At 41.5% G+C, this 25,379-nt stretch overlaps 1 protein-coding gene across 1 annotated transcript in view; it reads left to right on the top strand.

Moving 5' to 3' along the window:
- The window catches only part of FBN2 (fibrillin 2), a 1,006,102-nt gene that overhangs the window by 948,587 nt on the left and 32,136 nt on the right, over nt 1-25,379 (top strand). Inside the window, exons 56-61 of the mRNA XM_069227289.1 lie at nt 5,613-5,738; nt 7,886-8,092; nt 9,387-9,512; nt 14,556-14,678; nt 16,748-16,864; nt 17,601-17,729. Coding sequence (XP_069083390.1) covers nt 5,613-5,738; nt 7,886-8,092; nt 9,387-9,512; nt 14,556-14,678; nt 16,748-16,864; nt 17,601-17,729 — 828 coding nt within the window. The remainder of the gene's footprint in view (nt 1-5,612; nt 5,739-7,885; nt 8,093-9,386; nt 9,513-14,555; nt 14,679-16,747; nt 16,865-17,600; nt 17,730-25,379) is intronic.

The raw sequence follows: 25,379 nt of genomic DNA, 5'->3' as shown, positions 1-25,379 counted from the left end.
GGAGGTGCACGTAAGGTGCCAGGACTTGGACAACGACAACCAATATGATCCTCAAGCCTTTTTAGTTACCTCAGGATCAGTACTCATATCAGGAATAAATAATGCCTATGCCTGGATCCCTTATACCGGATTTACAGTTAATGCTGGCGAATTAAAGGAAGAGATTTCCACTGTTGCCCAGCAGACAGATATACCTTCAAGATCACCAGTGCCACCGCCTTCCATACCTGTTTGTATGCGGTTACCTCTTTCAGACTTGCCCCCGCATACACCTCTTTTAGTCCCAGTACAAGATCCATCAACCTTGAATGATGACAGAAAAGATGGAGAGTTGCCGGATGCTTTTACGGAGTGGGATGATTATCAGGTACCTACACCATCTTCTCCTTCTCCCGTTCCAGTGGACTCTCCACCAGGTGACATCGGGGGTTCCACAGTTTATTGGAGCGGGCCGCAAAAAGATTTGCACTGCCTATGCAAACAAAGCAGATGGACTGCTTTCTTTATGACTTTAAGGAATCTTACCAAAAAAGTGTAATATCAATGACCGTAGTCGACTATATATGGGATATGGGGCTGAAGGTTATGAAAAATCCTGCCACTGTTATTGTGGTCCTGCCCCCCCTCAGATAAAAAAATATAAGGCACCAGAAAAATGCCCCAGCCTGTATGACACTTACCGGACATCCCATACCAGACTCGGTTATTACTCAGGTGGCCCAGCGCAGATCTAGGAATCCTTCGGTGCCATTTTCTGCACCACCTGACAAAGAGGGAAGAAGACTTGATAATCTAGGAAAGCGCTTCTCCTCAATGTCTTCTTTTACAGTGAGAGCATCAAATTCATTAGCTGTGATAGGCAGGTACAACAGACAGCTATGGGCAGATATCGCTCGTTACTTGGACTAGCTTCCAGAGGAATCAAATGCAGATTTTAAAAAAAACTGCAGGAGGGGGAAAAGCGTCAGCTGAAGTCATTGACTGTGCGATGGACATCGCTACCACTGCTTTTAGACAGTTGGCTCGAGCCGCCGTCCTAAGAAGGCAGGGTGGGCTACGTACAACTTCGTTTAGACCGGATGTACAGAACAAAATTCTCGACTTTCCTTTTGAGGGAGGGAGAAGCCCTTTTTGGGAAACATATTGATGATGCCCTTCAGACTATACAAAACTGATATGGACACTGACAAGTCTCTTGGAACCCTGCAATTTAAGAAACAACCCTTTCGGGGTTCCAGAGGATGGGGATATCCAGCATACAGAAGTGAATTCCAGCAATATAGATATCCAACTTTCTTCTCGGCTTATCAATCCTTTCGTCCTCAATACCCAGAGAAGCAACTTATGCAAATCACCTATGCTAGAACCATGCAAAAAACCAGGGCAGGATGGCAAATAAAAGATGCAGGCTGTAGACAATGACTCCTTACTAACTCCGACTACCCATCTTTCCTCACATGAAAGGATAGGAGGAAAGGTTTTTCAACGCAACGCAATTGGCAAAACATGACATCGGACCAATGGGTATTAAACCTGATTCAATTCGGCCATACACTGGACTTTCTGTAAATTCCACCAGCAAGACCTCCTCTTCAAAGCACTTGGAGGCTTCTAAATCTTCTAAAAAAGAAGCCCGAACAATGCACAAGAAGGGAGAACTAGAAAAGGTTCCTATTTCAGACAGGAAGAAGGGGTATTATTCACCTTTCTTTCTTGTCCAAAAGAAATGGAAGGATTGGCGTCCATCTTGGACCTCGGATAACTGAACACTTACCTCAAGAACCAACCATTCCATATGATTACTTTAACCAATATTCTCTCCCTTCTCAATCCAGGAGATTATGGGCCTGATTCTAACTTTGGAGGACGGTGTTAAACCGTCCCAAAAGTGGCGGATATACCACCTACCGTATTACGAGTTCCATAGGATATAATGGACTCGTAATACGGTAGGTGGTATATCCGCCACTTTTGGGACGGTTTAACACCGTCCTCCAAAGTTAGAATCAGGCCCTATATGTCCACTCTCGATCTCCAGGGCGCATACTTCCACATTCCTATAGATCCAACCCAAAGAAAGTTTCTCAGATTCGTGGTAGCCGGAGATCACTTCCAGTTCAAAGTTCTTCCTTTTGGCCTGAAATCTCCCCCCCAGAATTTTCACCAAATGCTTAGCTCCAGGTGCAGCATTCCTCAGAAAGCAAAACATTAGATATTCCCGAATTTAGATGACTGGCTCATTAAGGCCAAGTCCAAGTCGCAGGAGCAGAGAGCGACGGAGGCCTGTGTAGGGCTGTTCGGAAAAGTAGGCCTCACTATCAACCACAACAAGTCAGCTTTTCAACCTTGAAAAAGATGACCTTTCTGGGTGCAGTTATGGACACATCCCTCAACAAAGTGGCTCCTACAAGGGAGAGACAGCAAAAACTAATTTCCTTGGCCAGACTGGTTCGAAAAAGAAAATCTTTTTCAGTTTGCCACTTCAAGTCCCTATTAAGAATGATGTCTTCTGTATCCCTCTTGTCAATTTGGCCGTCTCTGAATGCAACCCCTTCAAAAACAACTGGACAATCAGTGGACACAGTCCAAGGGGGCTTACAACGATACAATCAAAATTACGAAATCCATGATTACTTCTCTGTCTTGGTGGACCCAGGAATCCCTTCTGTCAGTGGGTCTCTCTTTTCTCCCTCAGCCAGTCCCATGGGTAATCACAACCAGCACTTCTCTGGAAGGTTGGGGAGTCTTCCTTTAGGATTTACGAGTCAGAGGTAGGTGGAAGTTGCATCAGAAGACCTTCCACATCAATTATCTCACATTAAAGGAGTTCGCCTAGCACTTCGAGCTTTTCTGCCGAAGGTAAAGAATTCATCAGTACTCATAAGTATGGACAACCCAACAATGATGAACTATATCAACAAACGGGGGGGGCGATCTTTGCTCTTATCTTGAGAATCGCAGCATATTTGGAACTGGTCCATCCTTCAAGGAGTGCATCTACGGACGGAGCACATGCCGGTAATCCAGAATGTCATTACGGACTCTCTCAGCAGGTCGACAACAGCCAATCATGAATGGGAATTGGATCAGGGGGTGCTAGAAATGGGGCAAGCCAAATCTGGACCTTTTTACCACTCCCCAGAATGCAAAATGCCAATTCTTTGGTAGCCGGGATCTCATCCAGGCTCTTTGAGGAATGCATGTTTAATGGCATGGTCAGGAATTTATGCTTACGCTTTTCCTCCCATTCCCCTCATTCCAAGAGTCCTAGCCAAGATCAAGAATGAGCGCTGCAAAATTCTTCTGATTGCATGGGCATGACCTCGACAACATTGGTATTCAGAGCTACTTCTCCTCTCAGAGAGCCACAGCATCCCTCTACCAGTAACCCTAAGCCTGCTAACAATGAGCAACGGACAGGTTCTCCACCTGGATCCAGCATCACTTTATTTGACAGCCTGGCTCCTGTACACAATGAATTTGTGCACTTGAACATCTCCCTGGACTGCAGACTCATTCTTGGCGGAGCTGCAGCGGATAGTACTAGCAGGACTTACTGCCTTAAATGGAGAAGATTTTGAATATGGTGCAAACAATCTTAAGTGCACCCGTTCTCATCATCGCCGGAGCAGATACTCCCTTATCTTCTCCATTTAGTGAGAGCGGGTTAGCCTAATGCTCCAGTTAAAGTCCACTTGTCTGCAAAATCCCGTTATAGGCGATCAGGGAACTCACCGTCCTTGTGGTCAACCAGGATTGTCAAACAGTTTCACAAATAACTTTTTCGTTCTTTTGGCCAATCAGACCACTTCCACTGAATTGACAACTCAACGTAGTTTTGTCCCAATTAATGAAGCATCCATTCAAACCTATACACAGGGCAGACTTGAAATTGCTGTCATGGAAGGTCGTGCTTCTTCTTGCCCTGACCTCAGCTCGAAGGGTTTGCAAAATCCAAGCCTTAACTATTCAAGACCCGCTCTTGCAATTTAAGAAAAAAAATGTTAATACTGTGAACAAGTCCAAAGTTGATACCCAAAGTTCCTTCAGATTTACACATTAATCAGCCAATAGTCCTAAAGTGGTATTTCCTAAATCCTTCAACACCGGCGGAACAGGCTGTTCATTCCTTGGAAATCATAAGATGTTTCAACTTTAGAAAATCCAATCAACTGTTTGTGGTGTTCAGCGCCTGTAGGAAAGGCCAACCACTCCCCAAACAAGGGATTGCTAGATGGACATCTAGTGCAATCGATTATTGTCACACAGCTTCAGGAAAGCCTCTGCACAGGCCAATGCAAACACATTCAACAAGGGCTGTTGCAGCTTCCACAATTCTCTTTGCTGGTGTGCTCATCCAGGACATTTGAGGAGCAGCCACCTGGACAAGCACTCACACTTTAGCGAAGCATTATTGTTTGGAGGAAGCGTCACAAAGCAATGTAGCAGTAGGACAAGCGGTGCTGCAGCATCTATTCCAGTAACGGTGAGCTATTGTATTCTTCTTTTTGCCTCCATCCCAGTATATGTTCTGCACATTGCATTCTACTTTTTTCTTCCTTTGACAATACACTGTTTGTTGTTTAGGACTGTATATTAACTTATTGTTTTAATAAGGGTCAATCACCTAAACTTTTCTTTACCATTCGTAGTATTGGTTCTATCAATTGTTACATGGATTTTAAGCACACAATGTGCTTCACTACTGCTTGCTATTCTGATTCAAGCATGTGAATCTATGAAAGTTCAAATACTGGAGTAGGAAAATAAGTTAGTTACCTGTAACTGTAGTTCTCCAGTATTGGAATCTTTCATAGTTTCACATATGACCCTCTCTCCTCTCCTGAGAAGCTCACCGTTACACGCTATGTACCTCAGGTACTTAAGCACTCGTGTTTTGGAAAATCTGAGGGACTGGAGCTTCTCACAGGAGTGTTCTAGAGGACATGGTAGCCTGATTGGCTGAAACCTAGGTTTGGTCTCTTTTTTAAATTGACATGGATAGACTACTAAAGTGGGAGACCTTAGGCCTTCATGCACTATAGTTAACATTGCATTGCGTTGCCATTATAAGATACCGATGGTCTCCCATCTCGACGACGGGGAATGATTCAAGCATACAGTTACAGGTAAGTACCTTAATTTCCTACACATACAAAAACCTCAGTTCTCTCACATTTATTGATGTATGCACAGGTTTCCACTTAGTGGAAATTGTACAAGAGTATTGTTATACTTTCAAGCACTGCAGTACATTTGCAAAGCTTAATTTCCTGAAGTACACATGGGATTATTTTTCAAATTCTGTGAAAGTTTAAAATGTACTACAAATTTTAAAAGTAATTTGACATAAGCAAATTTTCAACTTCTTCACCATTGTCTTTCAAACTGAGTGCTGTAATACTAAATGCCTAGAACTTTGCTCCCATGAAAAATATTTCTAAATAAGAATAGAAAATTGAGAAGAACTACGTATAACAAAACATAGTGTGACTTCAAACTGTAATTGCGTACTATTGATTTTTATAATTCCTTTCATTTAGATCTCAAACATATGTGTGTCTGTTTTCTCCCCTAATTCTCCCTTTCTCTGTTGGATTCTTTAATCATAGATGAGAATGAATGTCGCACCAAGCCAGGCATTTGCGAAAATGGTCGCTGTATCAATGTGATTGGAAGCTACAAATGTGACTGCAATGAAGGATTTCAGTCAACCCCTTTGGGCACTGAGTGTATAGGTAAGATAATTTCCCACCCCTGATTTGCACATTAGACTGTAAGATAGTTTGGCCCATATTTATACTTTTTGATGTTTGCGTAAAATTTTTTACCGCCAGCTAACGCCATTCCTACGCGCCATGCGGGCGCCTTATTTAAGGATTGACGTTAGCCGGCGCTGCGGGCTGGTCAGAGTAAAAAAAATTACTCGAACTAGGCAGCGCCGGCATAGGGGAAAATGGGGGTTGTGCGTCAAAAAATGGTGCAAGTCAGGTTTGAGTAAAAAATCATGGCTCAAACCGGACTTGCGCCATTTTTTTGACGCACAAACCCCATTGAAATTACTCCTGTCTTAGCAAAGACAGGAATCATGCCCCATTGCCCAATGGCCATGCCCAGGGGACTTCTGTCCCCTGGGCATGGCCATTGGGCACAGTGGCATGTAGGGGGGCCCAAATTAGGCCCCCCTATGCCACCTTAAAAAATTAAAAAATTATACTTACCTCAACTTACCTGTACATACCTGGGATGGGTCCCCCCATCCATGGGTGTCCTCCAGGGGTGGGCGAGGGTGGCCGGGGGTGTCCCTGGGGGCAGGGAAGGGCACCTCTGGACTGCTTCCATGGCCAGAGACCATGGAAGTGAGCCCACAGGTCCCTTAACGCCTGCCCTCACCCAGGCGTTAAAAAACTGCGCACATCAGGCTGTGCGCCGTTCTTTAAGGCCCGCCCCCTCCTGTGCGCCAAAATGACGCTGGAGTATAAATAAGTGGCACAGGCCTTGAAGTCATTTTTTGGATGGGAACGCCTACCTTGCATCTCATTGACGCACAGTAGTTTTCCGCAGGCAAAAAATTACTTTTAACTCCAATATTTTGGCGCTCGACATGTCTAGCGCCAAAATATAAATATGAAGTTACATTTGCACCGGATTTGTGGAAAAAAATGACACAAATCCGGCACAGACAGAGTATAAATATGCCCTATGTTTCACTCTTATACAAAATGGAGGTTCTTCATAACAGGTTCTGCTGCGTCTGTTAATGATGTGATACAAATAGATTGTACTTTTGTGGGGCACTGCTTGGCCACGTACAAGGCTATGGTGCAGTGTTGTGTCTGTGAGTGCAAGAAATGACTATAACATGTTTTCTGCTGGCACTGTGAACGTTACACCGTATTATGGCCTACAGGAGTACAGTACATTACAAAGTCTAATGTATTACATTTCAGCTGCTTCTCTATATGCATTTAATGCATTTTTGTCTGTTCCAATATTGTAAGGTGTCACCAAGTGATGCATTGCATTATAGTTAAGTGTGTTACTATTTTAAAATGTTAGCCAGTTGGTTCATTACTATCCGTTTCACATGAGGAAGAAGCTAAAGGACAGGGTCTTGAGTGCTGGTGCCCTCCCGAATTCCACCACTGAATCTGCACTGCGCAGTTCTCACCTGCTGCTGCCTAGGGAAGTCCAACCTATAATTGCATCAAAGGCTGTAATGGAACCAGTACACTACACAGACTCCCCCCTGGGTTAGACGCGGTAATTGGCTCTATGACTGAGAGGGAACGGTAAAAACCGAGGCAGAGTTAGCTGTAGTTAGAAAAGACCTAGAACTGTACCGCCAGCAGAGAGGCACCGACCCTGCACATGCAAGAAAAAGCCTGCACCACTGCCGCCCGTGTCACTTGTGTTGTGTGAGTAAAAGGGGTACCAGCTCACAATATGAATAAATACTGCAGCGCTGCTGTCGTGTTTGTGTGTTAGTGCAGCTTGGCCAAACCATCGTACCACACAGTAAGATGGCATAGCTGGATATTTTTGCTACTTTTGCCTCCCTCTTTCTTTCTGTCTCAGTGATTTTTATTTATTAATAAAAGAATGGAAGTTAAACGCTAACAGGCCAACAGGTGCACATGAAAAATTGACCTCGTTTCCGAGCAATGTTATAATTTATGTTCTGAGCTAAGCGTTATAACATTGAAGTTTTCTAGAGGTCACAACTTCTTCCCTCTAAAGACCAGTGGTACTGATGTGGTGCAGGTATTGTGATCACAGCAGTAATGAGCATGTTTTAATATGAAGCTTATGGTATTAGTGCAAGTGTTACTTCTGGTTCAAATCCGCCTGCACTCACCCTCCTAATGCTGTTTTCTCCCCACAGACAACCGCCAAGCCTTTTGCTTTTCGGAGGTGTTACAGGGAATGTGTCAGATGGCATCCAGCAGCCGTAACCTTGTCACCAAATCAGAGTGTTGCTGTGATGGCGGGCGAGGCTGGGGTAACCAATGTGAAATGTGCCCACTCCCTGGAACTACTCAATACAAGAAAATCTGCCCACATGGCCCAGGGTACAACACGGACGGAAAAGGTGTGGACCATTGATTGTTTGTTGCGGGCCAGCCAGATATACAACATGTACTTTGATTGAAAGAATGTTCTAGGTCAAGGAATAATGTTTGTGTTGCACTTGTGAGTAGCTTTTTGCCATGCATAATGCTAGAACGGTGCTACCAACAGTGTGTCTCAAAAGTTGCCATAAAAATGGTTGCTTTTTAAATGACGTTAATCTGTTATCCTAAAGAATAGACAGTTGGGCCTAATTCTGATTTTTTTGTGCACCGAAGTTCAAATAGGGGGCAGAAAACAAATCTGCAAGTGTAAATTACCAGATCTCCATTTACAGAAAAGAAGGGGCGATATCTTCATTGTAGGATGTTTAATGCGATGGGCATGGAATGGAGTGTCATTCAATAAATGTGTTTTTTGGAACTTTTTGGTTATTTGAGAATATTTTGCATGGATTGCCACAATGTAATCTCAAAAATACTCTCTGGGAACAGATGGATTATGTGTAATTCGAAGATGATGATACAAATGGAATGCTTCTGAAATTCACGGTGTCTAGGAAAGGGGCTTCTGGTGGTGTTGCTGTCTGGACAAGTCATACGAGTGCATTTAGTGAAGGACTTCTTATGGAATTTCGCAACATGTATTGTTTTCCACGAGTGCTCCTGTCAATTTTGGAGAGTTTCCTAAAATGATGAACTCTTAACAAATCAAAAATGGCGGACGGTATATCCGTCACCTTTTGATGGAGTATTCCACTCTGCCAACATCTAAATCAGGCCCTAATTGTATGTAAAGTTAACCTAAGCGATTTGCTTAATGTCTGTAATTTGTTTGAAAAACTATGTTTACCAAAGTGAATCAGGTTAAAAAATAGGCACTAGGAGAAGTTCGTGCTCATGTCTTAGTAATCGACTGTTGCTCACTTCTTATATTGTTCAGTACTGTAAATGTAAAAAAGAGCAGTTCTTGGGAAATGCATTTGTTTTACCTGACAGTACCCAACTCATACTGCATAGGTATGTATGTATACATGTTTTATTCTGTATAATGAGCATTTCTCCTTGATGGTAGGACATAAGGCTTCTTGCATCCTTCTATGTCTACACTTCCTCACTACATTGGTCTGTCAGCATTTTTGTATACACTGTTATTCAAGTGTGTGTGTGTGTGTATATATATATATATATACATATATATATATATATATATACACACACATATATATATATGCTATGTTTGGATTTATAATGATTAGAGATGTATGCTCGACCACAGCCACACCTTTTTTACTGTTCCATGTTTTCGATCCACAGATATTGATGAATGTAAAGTAATGCCAAACTTGTGTCGAAATGGCCAGTGTATTAATACCATGGGCTCCTACAGATGTTTCTGCAAGTCTGGATACACCACTGACATAAGTGGGACATCTTGTATTGGTAAGATATGTTTTGCAAATCAGTATCACTCCTTTAGCAATGCAATTGACGTTCAGAAAAGATAAGTATTTTATGGTTATGTTTTTGTTCAGAAAGTAAGTTATACGGAAAAGATATCACCAGATCAAAATGATAGTCAAAGAAGGATCATCCTGCAGTGAGCATGAAGGTCAAATAAGACTTCTTTAAATCATACACAACTCAATGGCAGGTGGACCCATAGTAGCACAAAAATACAAGTTGGTTTTCAATGGGGTCTTCATTGTGTTTCCACATTCAGAAAATATGCTTATTCTAGTAGGAGATGAGTTTGTATTAATTTAATACCTCATTCTAATGGCTTTGCTGAATCTTTGCATTGTGTTTTGGGTAATGTTCGATCATGCATGAGTTATGTTGAAGACGATCTGAAAGAAGGGGCTTCTACATCGAATTGAAATCAGTCTGCACATTATAAAACTATTCATCTACATGCTTGATTTATTCAGTAATGTACATACTTACCACTATTAGATTACCACATAATAGCTGGATGTGGAATATGTATATAACAGTTATGATTTGAAGTAGCTTTACAATTTGGAGATTTGTTTCTCATCATTGTTGAGTCTGTTAGTCCTGTGCTCCAGATAGGTTGTCAAGATTTGCAAATTGTCCAAAAACCACATCATTAAAAGTAAAAAATCTGAAATTGGAGGAAAGTAGTTGCCAATCCCACTTAGACAAACATGTGTGAGGTCTTGCTATTAGAGTATTGGTTCTAGTGTTTCCAACATAGTTACCCACAATGTATTTGGCCTACATAAATAATTATTTAAAGTGATGAGTTAAAGGCTTCTGTTAAGCTGTATTCAGGAGAACTGCCCCTAGTTTTAATGTATCCATTGTACCTTAACAATAGTATAAAACAGTGCAGGCTAGCTTATACCTCAGTTGCATTGCAGTGATCATCTTTGCATTAACAACAACTACATTGACTACGTATCTTAAAAGTTAAAGTGCTTGAATATCTAACCTGAAGTCTTATAATGAAGAAGAAGCATTCCATACAAAGCACAAATTCCTGGCCTGGTTTAAATAAAGCAATCAGCTAAATACTACTGGCAAAAGGAGCAGGTGAGCTTAATCAATTATAGGAAAACATTATTTAGGAGGCAAACAATGAGTCAACTTAAAGACATTTGGAAATTAAGTATACTCAGTTACATATTGTGACAGGCTGTTGTTTTACATCACAGTGTGGTTGTCTTCATTCATTGCCTAAGGAAATGCATTTTTTGCTGCATCTTTTGGGAGTGATGCTGCTTGGTTTTGAACTCTGCACTCTGGAGTACTGCTGATCAGTCTCCAGTGTATATGATCTGACCCCTAAAACATGGTTAAATCGGCTAATCCCTGATTGTCATATTTAACTTTTCAGGAAGGTTATAGTATGTGGTGTAGAAAATACTCCAGACACATGGCAGGTTAAATATGACCCACAGACCAAAGCACCTATTGTGCCATCCACTAGGCTTACAAGGAAAGCATGGCTTGAGGCCTATATGTGGAGCGTGACTGCTGCAGGATTTAAACCTGCAGACAGACCCATCAAAATAACCATTTTTTACAAGCAGGAACCCCCACGTTTATCTATCGTGTCAGTGCTAAGTAGGCACTGTAGCCTACAAGGTAGGGTTCCCTATATTTAAAAGTGGTACATGAAAGAATTTAAGGTTGACATGTTCATATCGTGACTGTCCCCCAAAAGCTATTTTCACTATATAAGGTTATAGCTGTTTCTATTCGAAAAACTAAAAAGATAATTAAAATGTTACCTTTTGTAACTTTGGTGTTGTAGGCTTATAAGTTCCAAAGTCCATTCAGCCACTGTTTGAATATTTATCAATTGAATATTACTAATCCAGTTAAATGGTGAAGTCATATTTCTAATAAACATGAAGGAAAACTTACTTTTATAAAGTTATACATTTCCTGCCGGAAGTTCCAATTGACTGGTTAGCCTGCAGCTGCCTTCTCTGTCAGTGCTTTGCCATTGATAAGGTGCTAAAATTGCTACCAGAGCATATACAATGGTTTGGGCTTTTTGCAGGAAGACCTGGGTGTGATGTGTGTAACTTATCCTACATCAACATGGCAGTTGGGCATGTTTCAGGAAGGTCCTTAACTTGAAATGTACCAGGGCGAAACCTGCCCATTCCTAGTTAAGTGTAAAAATCTTGGAAAAAAAGAGCCTTTGGAATTTAAGGCATACAGTAGCCATCCTGGTTCCATTCCAGTGAAAGGGGGAGCTGGCCCTAGAACCAGTTTGGTGTGGTTGAGAAGGAGGGAACTGCATATTACAATAGATGCACCCCTGGGTGGGCCACCAGCATCATCTCGGGGCAGAAATGTTCGTTCAGTTAGATTTTTTTTTAAGGAATGGTGCACTGTGGGGCAGTTCACAGAATGCCAAATAAGATGTGTTGCAAACGAATGACGCCTTGCCCCTGGGAGCTTTGTGCCCATTGACTAAGGCATGTGTAGGAGTCTCTCCACCAACTGTCTAGTCAATAGTAGAAAAGTGGTACTGCTCAACAGCTCGTAGGAACACATCTGGAACTGAGGTAGAAAAGCAGAGGAATGGGTCTGCTGTATGTGACCTGTTTGGTGACCTGAAATGCTAAACCTGCTACCACATGTAGTCAAGGCCGGGAAGTGGACTTCATGGGTCAATTGGCTGACCTCTTATGTGGCTACAAGGACATCAGATGCTGCAGGAGGCCCTTTTCCTAAAGTGCCCAACTGACAAGTTGCTATTGGACCTGAACTGGACTCTGATTGTGGCCTCTGCTGGGCACGTTCAGGCCCCTAAAGGCTGTCATTGTGGTCCTGGAGCCTTAGAAATTACAAATGGGAGCTACTCCGGAAAGATATAAAAAATAGGACCTAAATCATTTTTGAATCAAGAGCTTCAGAAGGACTGCTTGAGGAAGGAATCTGACTTTGGTGTGACCTGCTCAGCTACAGCTTCCTGACCATCCTGCTGGAAGATTTTAAGCACCAAAATCAGAGTAAGTCTGAAGATAGATATTTTGACCAGATCAATTTGAGAAAAGGGTCTGGCTGAAGCAAAGATTTTGCTAGGGGTGCAAAATTTGGATTATCCCACTTTTTGCCTGCTAAACCAAGGGTCAGATGTACAAAACATGTTTGTGATCGCAAATGGCTCGATTCGCAAAATTGGACCATTTGCAACTGCTAAAATGCTTTATCAAATGTACAAGTGCCAAATTGCGATTCATTAACTTGCTACTAAATTGCAGTTAAGTATTTGGAAGGAGCGTCCCTTCCAAATACCGAATCGGTATGGTATGTATTACTGTGTTGTGACAGAATTCCGATCACAAAACAATAAAACTTTATCACCAGTTTAAAAATGGAGGTACCCATTCACAAATGGAAGGGGTCCCTTTATTCATACCCTCCCCAATTAATACCCTCCCCAACTAATAACCCATCACTATTACTGTTGCTAGTATTCTATCATCTCTAGTAAGTGGCACCTTCGGATACATGACCAGTCATTCTGACTCTGTGTAGTCTTCTCCATAGTGTTTGAAATGACTCACAGTCTTGATGGTTCTATTTAAAAATCAAAATGAAAAAAATCTATTTGTAATGTCAGTTTTCTATCTTCTAGGTGTCTGCTCCAAATGACAGTTGTCTCAATATGAAACTCTCAGAGAAAGACTAAAGTTAAACATTAATACCATTCTTTATCCAGTGATAACCATATCCTGGAAAAGAAGTGGTGCTGCTAATCATGATTGTGCTGGGCAGCCCATTCCTTCTTGCACCACAAATAAAAGCAGTTTTGAGTACTCAAACACCAAATCTGCTTTTATTTGTAGACCTCAAGCAAAGCAGATGTTGGGACTGATTTTGAGTTCAATGGGCAGGTTACTCCATCACAAATGTGACAGGTAGCCCGTCTGCCGTATTACAAGTGCATTATATCCAAAGGCACTTTTATTACAGCAATTGTGATTTTCGGCACATTTGTGATGGAGTAGCCAATCCACCAAACTCTAAATTAGGCCCAGTGTTTTTTTCAAATTGCATTCCACTCACTGAGTGCACAAAGAAGGGCAGGTTTCACCAGTTTTGCTTTTTGCTTAAATATTTCACCCACTATTATTAGGGACTACCTTAAACCACAGCGTGCCTCTGTGAGACTGGCAAGCGCCCACAAAATACTTGCCACAATATAACCATGAAAGTGGTCTTGTGGCTAGGTCTTTCAATCACACCACCTAGCAGAGCCGACCAGTGTGCTCCACTTATGACAGATGACAGCCTTTTTTATAATGGGGGCTTAGGACTGAGCAACAATAAATTGAGAAAAGAATGGATTCTATTCACATATTGCAAATGTTTCGGTGAGAACTGCAAAAGTATGATTTCTTTTTAACTGAGAACGTCATTTACGTTGAGTTGCAGCAAAGCGGTTTAGGAACTGAAAGGAGTCTTTGGCAATAAGTTTTTAGAATATGAATAAGGGACGATTACACAATACCCGTATGTACATGTACAAATATACACTGACGTCAGATAAGCAGTACCAGTTCCAACTAGCGCACAGTTCTCTCCTTATAGCAAGCGCTCAAACATTTTGTTTTTGATTTTACAGCTGATTTCTTGCAAGTTAATATAGATTTTTATGACTATACATTTTCACTTCTGCTCCTTATTTCATCATACTGCTTACCTAATGGTTTGGGAGGCAACTAATTACCCATTGTATCACGCACAGGGATATCACAATCTCACATGATAATTCTGTTTTTAAGAAAACGTGTAATTTAGAGGAGAAAAGATGCTACATGTACCTTTTCCTTATCCTTTGGATGCCTAAAATGAGGCGGTTCATTAAAATGATTTTGAAACCATAACCTGTATGTTCATTCAATAATGAAAACAGCCATGCGAGTTGTCTGCATTAGCCATTACAGTTATCATTCAGATAAAACCTTATCTAAATATCGTCTTGTCAATGTTTAGACTTGGATGAATGTTCCCAGTCTCCAAAACCATGTAACTTTATCTGCAAGAACACCGACGGCAGTTACAAGTGCGCATGCCCACGAGGCTACATCCTCCAGGAAGATGGAAAAACATGTAGAGGTAAGCGGGTCAGAAGCAACATTAAAAAGTTATTTAGCGATTAATGTAAATCACTTGTCAAAGGATGTAAGAGAAAAAGTCCAGCATTATGTTTCATGATTAGATGTACCCTGTGCACTGTCACTAGCAATTTCCTCAAAATGTTCCAGAAGCCAATTAATATTAATAGAATATCTTTATTTGAATGTATTGTAGTTATATCTTCATTGATATATTTCAGTCACTACCCTTTTAGCTGACACGTTTCCAGTCTATGTTCACTTTCTCACAGTTTATGATGCAATCTCCATCTATTTATTTTTCTTATTAATATCTTTTTGCTGTGCTATTTTATCCCAGGCCTAATCTTGTTGTTTCCTGTTGTTCATGTTGAAAGTATGTAGTAAACAATGGAAAGTCTCAGCAATTATGTGATAGACCATGCCCTTTGACATCACAAAAATGATTTTTTATGAATACTAAATATTTCCTAAACCTTTTGAAAATGTCAATATTCTTGTGATATTATGTTAAATTTGTACAATCATACTAAGGCACAACTATTTTTGATGTTTGCTTTACATCAGATGTTTGCTGGTCAATCTGTTTGTTAAAGGATTCGTTCAATTTGTTTCTCTTTTCAGACTAATTGCCCCAACAGTTTGACATACCTTTTTCATTGTTTTGAAATGGCTCACAAGCAAGAAGGCTTTTTGAATAGTACACTCATCCAGTCAGTTTTAAGTGCCTGTGACCAAATCACCTAGGGTGCTAGTTTGCTTTTAGGTAGACTGCTGTAAAGCAACATCTTGCCTAATCCATTCTTATCTCATACTAACAAACGAAGGCAGAAGGGTCCTGTTCCTGAAAACCTTGACAATTGTAAGGGTTTCAAAGCCTTTGAAACTGGTCCCAAATTTTGAATCCTCATAACCTCACAAGAAGTTTTTTATTTCCATAGTTTTGTTGCTTTATAGCAAATGAACACACTGTTTTAGGTTCGGTATCAATTAACTGTGGACCTTAAAAGTCAAATATCATGTGCCCAAGAGAGAAGTGGAACAAAATAGAATTTTGAGGCCTCGTGGTATTAGTTTGTTGCCTGATCATGGATTGCCTTATGTTTGACTATGAGCATTTAATACTCAATTTATCTTCGAACTGAAATAAATACTTGGATAAAAGGGCCCCATAATCCATGATCCCTAAAATCGTCTGCAGCATTTGCATCATGAACAAGGATGCTTAGTGGCACCCCTGTCAGACCCATAGTCCAAACTTAGGGCCTTACTTAGAGTTTGGTGAACAGGATACTCCATCAAAACATGGTGGCTCTCCTATTCGACGTATTACAAGTCCTGTAGGCTATATTGCACTTGTAATATGAAGGATGGGATATCCGCATAAGTGAAGGAGTGTCCCATCTGCCAAACTCTAAATAATGCCTTAGTCTGGGCTTTTGTGTACTTCTACCACTCATTTTCTAAGAGGAGGGATGAAGAGCAATTAGTGCAAATGCAGATGATCACACTCTTCTCACAACCTGCTTATTGATGTTTTCAGTAGGGCTGTGATACTAATATCTTGTTTTTTATTCAATGGCTAGAAAATATGCAAATGTGTTCCAGTTGAAATTAATTATACATAAACGCACACAAAAACTCGACTTAATTTTACTTTTTAGTGCATTTTGAACCCTTGCTTTTAGGAACAGTAATTCACAAGAGCAGGGTGCAACAAGATCCCCCCACACTGAAGGAGATTTTGGATTCTTGGTTACCAGATCTCCCATAAGGAATTATTCACTCCTTACACCTCTTTTGCATCCCAAATACGAGACTATAAGACCAGTGTAAAAAGGGTATCCTTCATGTGATAAACTCATAAACATATAAACATCAAACGTGATGGCCACTAGAGACTGCCAGGTCCCTGTCCAGATACAGTATAGGAAGTGCCTATGGAAGTCTATAAAAAATATTTTTCTAGAAACTCTGATTTCTGCTCTGACATTCATTAGGAAAGACAACTAGGCATGCCAATACTTTATTTTTCATTTCCTTTAGTCCTTTTCATCTTTTTTCTTTCAGATCTCGATGAATGTCAGACCAAACAGCACAACTGCCAGTTTCTCTGTGCCAACACAGTTGGGGGCTTCACATGCAAATGTCCGCCAGGATTCACACAGCACCATACTGCCTGCATTGGTGAGACTCAGTAATGTGAAAGTTTAGTTGGCAAATATTATGATCGTTTTGGGGTTATCGTGGCAGGACATAAACGTACAATTTTGTGTACATTGTATGTGCAGCACTGACCAAAGCATATAGCTTTGAGTGGTGACTTGTAATTGACCATGGGCAGCATATCAGCTGTTGCCTGGCTGTCTTTTACGAGCCATCAGGGCAGGGGCATGACATTATAATTTGAAATGGAACACTAATTTTGAGTGTGTACATGTCAAGCCCCGTCGAAAACTATGGTATAACATTGTGCTGCTTGGTACTACGAGTCAAGCTTGTAGATATAGATCACTGGTTGATGGCTTTGTAGACTCACCGGTGGGAGAGTACAGAGGAAAAGACTTGAAGGAAAGAACACTGAGCTATGAATTCACAAAGCAATGGAAAATATCTCTGATCTTACTGAAAATCATATGTTTTTCCTTATTACAGTGACGTTTCATGACAGGGTTCTCACATCCTAATAGGTGGAAGGGGCAGGTTAGTCCAGAATGTAATACATATTTCATCCCTTTTATGATCATGTAATGTAAGTGTAAGGTACATTTAAACGTTAATCAGGAAGAAGTAAATCTTTTTTTAGACAAGACCGTTTAACATTGATACTTCTATTTCTGTATTTGTATAAATGAATTGACGTTTAGTTCTAATTTGTCAACCTACAGTGTAAGTGAAATGTGGCCGTGCATCTCTCTTCCAGATAATAACGAGTGTGGCTCACAACCATCACTTTGTGGAGCGAAAGGAATCTGTCAGAACAGTCCTGGGAGCTTCAGCTGTGAATGTCAAAGAGGATTTTCCTTGGACAGCACCGGCTTGAACTGCGAGGGTAAACGTATTAGCATTGTACTTCTTAGCAATAGTACAGAAAACTAATAGCTCTCTATTAAATTCTTAGCCTGCACTTATTTTACTTGTTAACTACTTACTGCACCTCAAAAGAATCTGGACATAATAAATGAACATCACATAAATTAGTTGTTTAGTAGAGGTGGCAGACTGCAAAATCCATTGGCTTACCTTAATTAGGCCACTACAGGACAGCGGTACTTTCCAAATGCAATCTGTGAATTCTTTAAAAAAGTGTCCTTGTCTAACCTTGTACAGCATGGATTGAGATCAAGACTGGGGCCTAGATTTATCAAGATTTGATGCAGCACAACACAGCAAAACAACTTGCTGTGCTGCGTCATATGGAGATGTGCTATATTTATTAATATATGGCGCATTCCTGCTCTCTCACTGCGCTGGCACACTATGTGCTGCTTAGCACCAAGGCAGGCATCCTTGCATTATGGTGCAAGGATGCCTGCCTTCCTAGCAGGATTTGTTTGTGCAGCAAGGGACCCCTTCCTACACAAAAACAATCCTTACAGGTGTTTGTTTCCTCTTTCTAAGTGTGCATCTGCAGCACACTTAGAGGAAAAACATGGAGAAATAAAGATATTTCTGCGTCTTTATCAGGAAGGTATTCAATCCTGAAGCAGTCCCATGTCTACTTATCTTGGTAAATATGGGAATAACTGGGACCACCCACTCTCCACCCATGTAACACCTTGGAGCTACGCAAGGCCAGGCTTGGTAAATCTGACTTAAGGATTGCTTTGCCTTGCATCACCCTTCTTGATGCAAGAGCCATGCAATCCTTTGATAAATCTGGGCCTTACTCTCAGGACAGGTTAAATGAGATACAGAAAGAAAACAACGCAAACAACAATACATTTAAAGGGACTAAGAAGGTAGTTCATAAAAAGAAATCAAGATATGAGATATGAACCACAAAAGAAATTAAAAAAAAAAATGTAGCTCGAAACTTGAAAAAATATCCTTTGCAGCGATAACAACCCCCTAGTGTGACTAAGCTGGCTGAGGTATTCATTAATCTCTTTACAGATGGAAAACAGGCAAGTAATGGTGAAAAACGTGTCATTTTGAAAGCCAGGTCATGGTTTAACAGTTTAAAAGTTTAATTTAACCAACACAATCAGCACATTTTAAAAGTGGACATGGATCCGCATTGACACGAAAAAACAAGCATGAAACAACAAGCACAGGATGCAGTCAATCCTTAAGAAAGTTGTGGGTTTCTGTTTCCTGTCACCTACCACTGGTGTTATCATCTCGCTTCTCTTCTTTTATGATCTTTGCAATACCCCTCATTCCGTCAATACCTGTAGTCATGTGATTAGTGTTCATAAGCCATGCCCACTACTTTCCCAGTACTTGCCTGCAGTTACAGTCCAGCTTCAGTACTGTATTGAAAGAGAACACCACTCCTTTCTGTCCCTTGTTGGCTGTATAGCTGAGGAGTATCTACAACTGCTGTTCATCTCCTTATCAATGCTTGCCTTTCTAGCTCTCATATTCCTGTTTCTCTTATCTCCTCTTTTCCCCTGCTTTGCTCAGCATCTAGTCTCTTTTGCTCCTCCTCTCTTCCCTTCTTCTCAGCTGAGCATCTCTCTTCTCTCCTCTTCTGCTTTGTCTCACCACCACCCTCTCCTCTTTGCCTCTCCATTGGCACTCTCCCCCTTTGCCTCTCCATGGTCCACTCTCTATTTGCTTCTTCATGCCCCCTCTTGCTTAAATTAGTCCATTTTACCAACAAATACAAATGCCCTTCGACTGCTATAATACTGTTATTATTGTTGTCATTACCAGCACACAGTTATCAATTTTCTGTTTTAATTATTACAAATCTTGATGCAATGGTGTGTACCAGGGCAATGACAGGAACATAGGAGTTGGACAGAGACGAACATCTATCTCCAGTTTTAGCAGCAGCACATATTTGCGTGGCTGCATATGCTTTGCAGTCACCAGTTTCAGTAAATAGGCATACCATCAATAATGTTCAAGGCAACATATAGAAAACAATAGGTCTGGCTCGTATTAAGAGAAATATGCACATATTGCAAGCAACAGCCATTTAAAGTGATGCCAGTGAGAGCTGAGGCAGGTCTATTTCTCCTCAGACATTACTGGAATTTAAAAAAACATTGTACAGAAAAAAATAAAGTATTAAAGGACTTTACAGTTAATAGAGGAAGTTCTTTACAAATGGTCCTCCCACGCAATGAAACTGGGGAGCATTATACCCAGACTCAAAAAAATGACAGCTGGAAAAATGTGAACATTTCTTTATATTCCACTTTTGACAAAAACATACAGTTGTGTATGTATTGCCAATAAAGACAATATCAGTATGCCTCCACCTTTGTGTGTATTAGGCCTCCCTCTTATTACTAAGAGATGCAAAGCCATTTAAACAAAGGCACGTGAGGACTAAGAGACTTTTATCCACGTGTTCAATAAGGAAACTATTGAGGGGCTTTACATTGGGTAGAATTAATTTCCAACAGAATGGATATAGTATTTCCTAAAAGAGAGTGGAAATTGGAGTTCTGCATCATATTACAGAGACAAGGCTACAGTGCCTGGACCCCAATCTTTACCTTGTTTTATCATTTATGCTTAGAAGAATCTTGTCTCTGTAAGCATCGGCAGCCTTCCTGAACGCAAGCGCAAAATGTTCTAATTATTATCCAAAAGCAATAATTGTGTAATGAGGTTCTTTGCCAACAATGTTGTGATCTTAATGAGTGCATTTTTCCCAACCATATTTTTTAAAAAGAGATGATCAGAAAGGATCTACGAAATGAGAAAATAAGGTAATATAGTGTCTGTTTTGATGAATTTACAAACTTAATTTATTGAGAGGTTAAACAAAACATCCAAGTCTGAAAGATGTAAGGAATAGTAGTGTGCATTAAAGGAACTTCCATGGAATCTAAGGCGAATGTATTGGTGTTTTGTTTTATTTATTTTTATTTAAAAAAATTATGGAACAGAATATCAAAGGGTAAAGTTATTCATGGGGTATTATATGCAAGAAGGAAGTGTTATTTTCACAATTTTTGCTGCCTATGAAGGAAAAATAAGATTTCACCTGAGTTCCTAAATATGCAACCTTAGTGTTAGGTAGAAAGAATATGGCCGTGAAGAAGATTGAAAATCAAGAAAATCAAGACTGAGTGGTGGTGAGAATGTGGTTGAACAAACTAATGAAATTATGTGGGTCTCTTGAGAAAAGTGGACCACCTACAGTGACAGAAGAAAGGGTGTGATGTTGAAAGTGATTTATTATCATAGGAGTCCAAAATTTCTAAGTAACATTCCACGTTGAAGTAATCATAGGTATCATACAGAGTATTTCCTGTTTCATGTTTTTTCTCTGCCCATCCGGAGATGAATTCCAAACTACTCTTATTATTCTTGGAATATACGAGAGAGCTTTGCAGATGATCTGGAGGATAACACTATCTTAACATATTCATATGTGTTCGGTGGCATGTGTAGCTGCAGATACACATGCTATGCACTGTTCCTCCCATCTAGTGTTGGGCTCGGAGTGTTACAAGTTGTTTTTCTTCAAAGAAGTCTTTTCGAGTCACGGGACCGAGTGACTCCTCCCTTTCGACTCCATTGCGCATGGGCATCGACTCCATCTTAGATTGTTTTCTTTCCGCCATCGGGTTCAGACGTGTTCCTCTTCGTTCCGGTTATTCGATTCGGAAAACTTCAAAAATCACAGAAAATCGTCATTGTTGTTCTCGATCGCGACCCATCTTGCATCAACACCTCAGCACCGGTGAAACACACCTTCGGTTGCCATTCGGGGCACCCATGCGTATCCTGGGCCTGGTCTGCCTGACCGCAAGAAAGCGCCGAAGCCTCATGGACCGGACCCCGTTCCGATTCTGCCCTCAGTGCTACACAAAGTATACACACATGGGGATCAACATCGGGTCTGTAATCTGTGTTTGTCACCAGATCATCGAGAGGATACTTGTGAGGCCTGAAGGTCCTTCTGTTCCAAGAAGACCTTGAGGGATCGAAGGGCGAGAAGACTACAAATGGCGTCGAAGAGCACTGAAAACCTCGACGCCGAAGAAGAGGAGATGGCCCTCTCCATTCAAGGATCCGATTCGGACGAATTCGACGCGGACCGACCACCGACTACAGGCCAGCATGTGAGTACGCCTGCCCCAACCCAGACCAAGACCAAACAAAAGGCCTCAGGGACGCCACTGCTGGAAGGCCGTGGCTCTACCTGGAAAAAATCAAGCGGTGACCAAGTAACACCTTCGGCACCGAAAAAGGCCACACCCGCATCGAAGTCTTCGGACTCAAGTCGAGACACAGTCTCCAAAAAGGTTCAACACTGACTCGTCGAGTCGAAACCCCGAAAGACTCTTTCGGAACCGAGGCCTACTATCACCATGGGCATTTCGGTACCGAAAAAAACGGCTTCAGAGCCGAAAAGAGCATCATATACTGAAGAACATGGACTTCCTAAACAGCTTAAAGAAAGCCACAGATTTGAGGAAGAACTTCAACAAATGGAGGAATTTGATGACAGACAAGTCAGGATACAGATCCATAAAGACACTGGCAAGATCCTCACGGTACCTCCCCTCAAATTTGAAAGGAAGCTGGCTTTCCAAGGACGTTTGGACACTGATCAGCCAAAGGCTAAAATGCCAAGAGAGCAATCTCCGCCACGCCAGTTTTCCCCAACACATTCTCCTCCTCATTCTCCTCAAAGAACTGTTTCTCCACTTGCTATACCCACTGCACAATCAACCACACACACTGTGCAGTCACATCAAGACACAGACCCATGGGATCTTTATGATGACCCTGTGTCAGACAACAGCCCAGAGTGCTATCCGTCTAAACCCTCTCCACCTGAAGATAGCACTTCCTACACACAGGTTCTGAGTAGGGCTGCAGCTTTCCACAATGTAAGCATGCACACCGAACCACTAGAGGACGACTTTCTTTTTAATACATTGTCCTCAACACACACATCATACCAAAGTCTACCCATGCTCTCAGGTATGCTCAAACATGCCCAACAGATTTTTCAGGAGCCGGTTAAGGGAAGGGCCATAACACCAAGGGTAGAAAAGAAGTATAAACCACCAGCTTCTGACCCGGTATTTATCACGCAACAGCTGCCCCCACATTCGGTAGTGGTCAGCACGGCGAGGAAAAGGGCCAACTCGCAGTCATCTGGAGATGCACCCCCTCCAGATAAGGAGAGTAAAAAGTTTGATGCAGCAGGAAAGAGGGTAGCGTCACAAGCAGCCAATCAGTGGCGCATTGTGAATTCACAGGCCCTCCTCGCAAGATATGACAGAGCTCATTGGGATGAGATGAACAACATAATTCAACATCTTCCCAAAGAATACGAAAAAAGAGCTCAGCAGGTAGTAGAGGAGAGACAGGCAATAACGAATAACCAGATAAGATCTGCATTAAATTCAGCTGATACAGCCGCAAGAACAATAAACACTGCAGTTACAATTAGATGCCATGCATGGCTTAAATCATCAGGTTTTAAACCTGAGATTCAACGGGCGGTCCTCAACATGCCATTCAACCAGCAACAGCTATTTGGCACACAAGTGGACACAGGCATAGAGAAAATGAAAAAGGATACTGATACAGCCAAAGCGATGGGAGCGCTTCACTCATACCAATACAGAGGGACATTTAGGAAGCCGCAGAATAGGTGGGGTTTCAGGCCACAGCCATCAGAACCATCCACCTCAGAGACAAAGCCCTCATACCAATCACAATATCAAAGAGGGGTTTTCGAGGGTCCTTCAGAGGGCAATTTCCCAAATCCAGGGGAAAATTCCAATCTACAAAGCAAGCCACTAACAACAAACAGTGACTTTGCTATCACCTTCCCAACATACATCCCCTGTGGGAGGAAGACTGGAAATGTTCCACAATCATGGGGCAAACATAACAACAGACACATGGGTACTATCAATTATCCAACATGGTTACTGCATAGAATTCACACATTTTCCTCCAGATATTCCCCCAAAAGCACACAAACTATTGTTGCAACATCTAACAATGTTACAAACAGAGGTGCAGGCACTATTAACAAAACAAGCCATAGAACTAGTACCTCATCAACAAAAAGGAACAGGGATTTATTCCCTGTACTTCCTTATTCCCAAAAAAGACAAAACACTAAGGCCAATATTATATCTCAGGACTCTCAACCTATACATTCAATCAGAACACTTTCACATGGTGACACTACAAGATGTAGTACCATTACTGAAACAGGGAGAATACATGTCAACACTGGATTTAAAAGATGCGTATTTTCACATACCCATCCATCCAGCTCACAGAAAATACCTCAGGTTTGTTATACAAGGAAAACATTACCAATTCAAGGTATTACCCTTCAGGATAACAACAGCCCCCAGAGTATTGACAAAATGCCTTGCCGTAGTAGCAGCATACATAAGGAGACAACACATACATGTATTCCCATATCTCGACGATTGGCTAATAAAGGCCAAAACTCAAGAACAGTGTCAACATCACACACGTTATGTAATAGATACCCGACACACACTAGGGTTTTCGATAAATTATCAAAAATCACACTTGCAACCATCCCAAATTCGGCAGTACTTGGGATCTACACTCAACACTCAAAAAGCGATTGCAAGTCCAAGCCCACAAAGGGTACAATCATTCCACACCATAGTGCCAAAAATACAACCAAATCAGCACTACACAGTCAGATTTGTGATGAAACTCCTAGGCATGATGGCATCATGCATCGCAATTGTCCCAAACGCATGGTTACACATGCGGCCCTTACAGCAGTGCCTTGCAAAACAATGGTCGCAGGCACAGGGTCATCTCCAAGATCTAGTGTTGATAGACCGCCAAACACACTATTCGCTTCAGTGGTGGAATCCCACAAATTTAAACAAAGGGCGGCCTTTTCAAGACCCTGTGCCTCACGCCATTCTCACAACAGATGCATCAATGATTGGGTGGGGAGCACACCTCAACAATCACAGTATACAGGGACAGTGGGACAGCAAGCAAAAACAGCTACACATAAATCACTTAGAGCTGCTAGCAGTCTTTCTAGCACTAAAAGCTTTTCAACCTCTTCTGGCTCACAAACACATTCTTGTCAAAACAGACAATATGACAACAATGTACTACTTAAACAAACAAGGGGGAACACACTCATCACAACTTTGCCTCCTAGCACACAAAATTTGGCATTGGGCAATTCATAACAACATTCGCCTAATAGCTCAATACATTCCAGGGATTCACCATCAATTAGCAGACAATCTCAGTCAGGATCACCAGCAAACTCACGAGTGGGAATTACATCCCCAGGTACTACACAAACACTTTCGTCAGTGGGGGACACAGACATAGATCTGTTCGCCACAAACCAAAACGCAAAATGCCAAAGTTTCGCGTCCAGGTACCCACACCCTCAGTCCAAGGGCAATGTTCTGTGGATCAACTGGTCAGGGATATTTGCTTACGCTTTTCCCCCTCTCCCACTCATTCCATTTCTAGTCAACAAACTGCATCAAAACAAACTCAAACTAATACTTATAGCACCAAC

This window comes from Pleurodeles waltl, chromosome 1_1 (assembly GCF_031143425.1).
Source record: "Pleurodeles waltl isolate 20211129_DDA chromosome 1_1, aPleWal1.hap1.20221129, whole genome shotgun sequence".
NCBI classification, from domain to species: Eukaryota; Metazoa; Chordata; class Amphibia; order Caudata; family Salamandridae; genus Pleurodeles; species Pleurodeles waltl.
The sequence above is the reverse complement of the archived record's forward strand: the minus strand, read 5'-3'. Positions and strand labels throughout refer to the sequence as shown.